Genomic DNA, 5,856 nt, shown 5'->3' with positions numbered 1-5,856 from the left:
TAGAAGATAAATTAAAAATAATGATTCAGGACACCGAGAGAGCGACGCAGCGTATGAGTCAGAGAGAGACAGCGATACTTATAGGTAAGTGACGCATACTTATGAGCGCGCGAAATTGACAATTAAAAACAGGTATAAATAATTAAATTTTTAGAAATCGCAATTAAGGCTATTGTTAACTATTGTATAAAGAATTTAAAAAAAAAATATTATTTATATTTTATTTTTTTTTTTAATATATTTTTCATGGGTCAAAAGTACCCAACTTTAAGATTTTTCGAACCTTTCAAAATTTATATCTCTAAAAATATTAACTTTATCGTGAAAAGTCATAGGACCTTTTTTAATTGTATTTTAATAAAGAATACAAAAAAAATTTGTCCGGTTGAAAAATAACAATTCCTTGCAATTGTTTAAACAATTTCGATTTAAACAATATGGCACGGGGTTGCCCCTTGGCAACATGCATTTATATCATCAGTAGGGTAGTTTGAAGAGAATCGCATAAAAAAATTGAGGTGGAATAGTTTTCGGTACTCATGCGCCGATTCCTCCTGGACTAATTTGATTTTCCAAGGTTCGAATATGTCAATATTATCATACATTGCTGTCATTTTTATCTTATCATTGAAGCATGGGCATCAAGACAGAACTTCAAACTTAGATGTGTGGGCTGTTAACTATTGCTGCTGAACTGTTGTTATCATTCATCGGGGCAACCTGTTAACCTTTTGAAAGACAAACAATAATTTTTTTCGATGGCTCTTTTATGATTGTTCAAAAATTGATGTTGACGTATAAATAACTACAGTCTGTTACTTAAAAAAGTAGTAACTAAAAAAAATCAACTATTTAATCTTACTGCTCTTTGAATTTTTTCAATCAAATGGCGCCAGCAGCAAGCTGCGTGCCTGTGCCACAACAGTTTGAATTGCTTTAGAATAAATCCTGAATTACACTGAGATATTCAAATATTAAAAAAAATTACAAATAAAGATAAAGGGTACAGCCTGATAGTCATGCTAAATTCAACGAAAATTTCAGCTCTTCATCTCAACTAGTTTCCAAGATAATAAAAAAATCGATTTTTTTTCTCCAATTGCAAAATTTCAAATTCCTAAGTTGAAAGTCAATTTTTAACAGAAGAAATAAAATTCAAATCGTTTTTTAATTACGTTTTTGTAAACACGCAATCTCTAAAACTTTATCAGAAAACGTCTATTATACTCTTCTGTTCATAGAAATTTTTTCAAATTATTTGATTGGGTGCAACACAGTAAAAAAAAATTAAAAACTGATTTTTTTTTTTCAAATTACTATCTTTTCAATATTGTTTTGTTCAGTTCAATTCAAAATTTTAATTCATCAATAATTTTTTATTCCTTTCATAATATTTATTCTATATAAAATTAATGTGTAGACATCAAATTAATCTATTTGATTTTAACTATGTATTGTGACATAAAATGTAAATTTTTTTTAGTTTTTATATATTTATAATCATTTATATAAAATAATTTTTTCTTGTGTGTTTGATATTGATTATTAAGTTAAAATCACGTGCTTTATACTTTCTATGCATACTCGTGATCAAATCACACGTGTCTTCAGGACTCATTAGACGCAATCAGATAAAATTGCGCACTTATGTGACGTATTAAATTTTTTTTATAAATACTAGTTCTAAACATAGTAATACAAGTTATGACATTTGAAAATGAAATACCTAACTTTGTAATGAGTTATAAATATCAAATTACATTAAATCATTATATATAGATGAAGAATAAACAAATTGTTGTAATTATCTATCACTAAAATTTCAATTCAAATTATAACTTTGATCGATGTAATTTTTTGAACTATTTGAAGTTATTTAAAGATACTATAATTTTTTTTTTAATTTGTCGTCGGACATTTTTCAAAAGAATATTAGATTTATTTTTTAATATCTACCGAGTTATTAGGACAAAATTATTTGAGATCTATTAAAAAAGGTTGAAATTGTCCATATATAGTTAAATTTTTATCTTAATTCAAAATTAGCACTTTATGAAATCACATGTTCTCGTTATAATACCACTTCAAAAATATTTATTTCACCTTTCTATTAATATTTTTATTTAATGCACACGTGATCCAGTACGCCTGTTCTCCAAACATGTCAGGGCCATTCACGTGAACGGCCTACTTGCTTACAATCGCCTTTTACCGGTAATTCTGACTACATTTTATATTGGATTGGCATAAGATCTCTGTTAGTATAGAGCAAAAGTGTTGCAATGGAAGGTCTCACATGCTTTTGATTTTACTAAGGAATTATCATTTGCTGAATTTTTTAATTAAATCCTTTCAAATCCTTCTCCCCTACCCTAAACACTCCGTCAATTGGTTTCATCAACGGCTTGAGGTCCTTGCTTACCGAGTTTTCTTTCAAGCTTAGTCTACTTTGATCACATGTATTAATATAAACTTCACTTTATTGTGCTATGAAAAAAAGTATTATCTTCACTAGTGGAACAAGAAAAGTTGCCTAAATTCTATACTAGGGTCAGGGTTTAGGAATTATTTTTTGTTATAAAAATTTTCATAGAATGTAGATTTTTAAAAATAATTAGATAAATTTTTCTTTATAGATGCTTTCATTAACTAATTCATTATCAGTTTCTGATAATTTTTATTATTTGGATGTAACACCTTTTACGAAAGTACAATCATCGGATGAATTATTTTTTAAATCGTTAAGGACGGATGACATATCGACAAGTTGTAGTTTACAGTCAGTCAACACATGTGAAAATGTAACAAATGTTCAAAAATTACATCTTGATGACTCAACAGAATTGTTATTAAAAGGTTATAAAAATTAGTGAGAAAAGTTCTTAAATTGATTTTTGATTTTATACTTTTTTTTTTTATTTCTGTTTAGATATTGTAAAAACCATTAGTCAGTATCAATTTCTTCAAGAACTATCTTTATCTTATTCTTTGCTCAGTGATGAGCTACTCACAGCATTATCGTGTGATGATCGAATAAATCTTAAAACAATGAAAATTGAAGTTTACCCTGATGAAAAACCACTACCACACATTAGCGATAAAACGTGGCTTACATTAGAAAATCATTTACCTGATCTTAATTTTGTCTTGTAAGTATTAATTATAACAATTATAATCAAATAACATATTTAAAAAAAAATATTTAATCCATAAAAAAAAATAATGAGTTAAAGAAAAAATATACCATTTAATGTCCATCACCTAATAATTATGATCTGTATGAAAATATTCTAAAAATTAAAAAAATTTCTATTAATGTCTTCAATGTGGTTGTATTTTTTTGTATGCAAAATTTTTTGAGAAATTAAAATGATCAAATACCCTTTAAAAATCATTTCAAACTCAATTTTATTTCAAATAACGAAATTATTATTATGATCTACTCTGATAGACAAACTAATTAGATTTAAGAGACATCATTTTGAACTGAGGAAACTATTTTAACGAAAATTGACTATCTTATTTTACAAATTCATTCTTTTAGTTTATAAGTTATTGGATTCAAATCTTTGAATCTCTGATTGGTAATTATCATAAGAGGTCAATATTTTGAAACAAGAATGAAATTTCGAAGAAAATATGTTTCTTGAATTAAATAATTTTTATGTAATATTTACATGATTTTTTTTAATAAGATATCATCAATTGAAAAAATATTAATTTAATATTAGCGAAGATGTGTGATTCAGTAATATCCAACTGTCGTTGTCAGTTTATAACACAAGTACTAAAAACTGGATTGTACCGATTAATATCAATAGGGCATTCCACGGCAAATCGACTACTTTTGAACCAAACTCCTCTTGATTTCGCTGAAAATTTGTTTTGTTTTTTACTTGACGAAAGGTGTTCCGCAGATCTTTCTCAAATTTTTCTACCCAACTAAAAAAAAGTTACGGATTTTAAGAAAAAAGCTTTTTAATCTTGAAATATCCATAATTTTGTTAAAAATTTATGAAGATATTAGAAGAACCAGAATTGAAAGAGAGAAACAATTAAAAGCGTTCATCGTCAAAGAAATTTTAATTTCTTTCGTAATAAAAGTAAGAGAAGAAAAATAGAAATCACTCAAATTAACATTTTTCCGAAAACTACATTGAAAAGCGAAAAAAAAACCTTCAAAAATTAAAAAAGAAAACAAACGGCCCGATAAATAAATATTTAACAAAGTTATGAACATTTGAAAAAAAAAAGACTTTTTTTTTAAATCCGTAATTTTTTTTTGTTAGGTAAAAAAATTTGAGAAAATTCTAAGAAACAGCTTCAAATAGATAAAAAACAAAAAAAAAAAAGTTTTATTGAAATCGAAAGAAGTCTGGTTTAAAAGTGGTCGATTTAATGTGGAATGCCCCATTTGTTCATCTTCATCCTATTTGAACAAAACGATTAAAAATTAGTAATAACGATTCAATTTAAACACTATACTTTTAGATATACAACATATTTTCCATTAAAGTAACCGTTTGTTTTTAAGTATAATGACTATTTTCAATTTTTATACGTAGAAAAATACGTCAAACTTTGCGTGAAATTAATCAAAATAATTCTATCATTTCAGAACGTCGTATTTATCAGATGAAGATAATTGTAATGATTTCTTTATAACACCAATTCCAGTTACTCATTTATTTCTTAGTGGATCTCCGCCTGAAATAACTGTTGGCAGAATTAGTAAATGTTGCACACGACTTGTAGAACTTATTATTAGTTCGTATAATTTTGGCCTTATTGACGAACCATTGATTGCTGCGGCTAAAGGTTGTCCAAAATTATCAGCTATAAGCCTTGGAGATTGTGAATTTACGTGAGTTTCCTATTGTGAATATGTTATAATAGATTGTTATACTTCTAGATTATTAAAAAAAATTTCAATTTTATGAATTTACATCCAGATGTTCTGGTCTCGTGGAATTCGTTGGGATTTGTAAAGAACGTCTTCAAATACTTTTGATATGGGAAACATGCCTTATGGAAGATTCAAATTTAAATGTAGATGAAACAGCTTCCCGAGTTTCATGTCTTCTAGGTCGACCATGGATACCAGAGAGCATTCCATTTTGGTAGCAACTTGAATTAACATAATAGAAACAACCTATCATTTAATTTTATAGAAATAATATAATTTTATTGATCAAACAATGTATTTTTATTAAAAAAATTTATGGGTAATAAATAAATAAATAGTTATAGTTATAAATACTTTGAAAACTAAAGAAAGTATAATTATTTATTAATATTAAATTATTTGTTGCAATATTTGATTTTGACATTATTTTTTAAATGTACTTTTTATTCATAGACCTATTTATAAATTTAACGAGGAGTAATTAAAATTCTTCTTCAAATCAATAGTATTATTTATTATGTATAATTAATAAAGGTTTTAAATAAAATATTTATATTATAATTATTACCAAAAAATATAAAGTTTATTAGGTTGTTGTAGTATGCATTTGAGATATAATTATAAAATGAAATTAACACATCACTTAAACGTCCTTAATCGATATGTATAAATTGTTAAATACATACACTTTAAATGTATACATCTAGGTTTGAAAAACTCTAGGTAATGTCTGTACAATTTAATAGTATTTTACTTAATTTAATGAACAATTGGCCACTTGCTACGTCAATATTTTAAGCAGAAATTTACAATTATTATTTTATGATATAAACTTAATTTAACATTTTTTCAAATATGTGTTATATGATCGATTAAAACTAACTATTATTAATACTAATCTACACATAAAGTGTTCAGTCTTGTGCCGTAGTTGACAAACTCTTTTACAC

At 26.0% G+C, this 5,856-nt stretch overlaps 1 protein-coding gene across 1 annotated transcript; it reads left to right on the top strand.

The window, feature by feature from the left end:
• Positions 1-2,075: 2,075 nt before the first annotated feature.
• On the top strand, positions 2,076-5,239 carry LOC123260714 (F-box/LRR-repeat protein 3-like). Its single transcript, XM_044721982.1, has 5 exons — positions 2,076-2,550; positions 2,637-2,856; positions 2,930-3,149; positions 4,619-4,864; positions 4,953-5,239. Exons 2-5 carry the CDS (start codon positions 2,637-2,639, stop codon positions 5,122-5,124), a joined length of 858 nt encoding a protein of 285 aa, XP_044577917.1. The 5' UTR covers positions 2,076-2,550; the 3' UTR covers positions 5,125-5,239.
• Positions 5,240-5,856: the final 617 nt, after the last annotated feature.

This window comes from Cotesia glomerata, linkage group LG3, assembly GCF_020080835.1.
Source record: "Cotesia glomerata isolate CgM1 linkage group LG3, MPM_Cglom_v2.3, whole genome shotgun sequence".
Lineage (NCBI taxonomy): Eukaryota > Metazoa > Arthropoda > Insecta > Hymenoptera > Braconidae > Cotesia > Cotesia glomerata.
The sequence above is the reverse complement of the archived record's forward strand: the minus strand, read 5'-3'. Positions and strand labels throughout refer to the sequence as shown.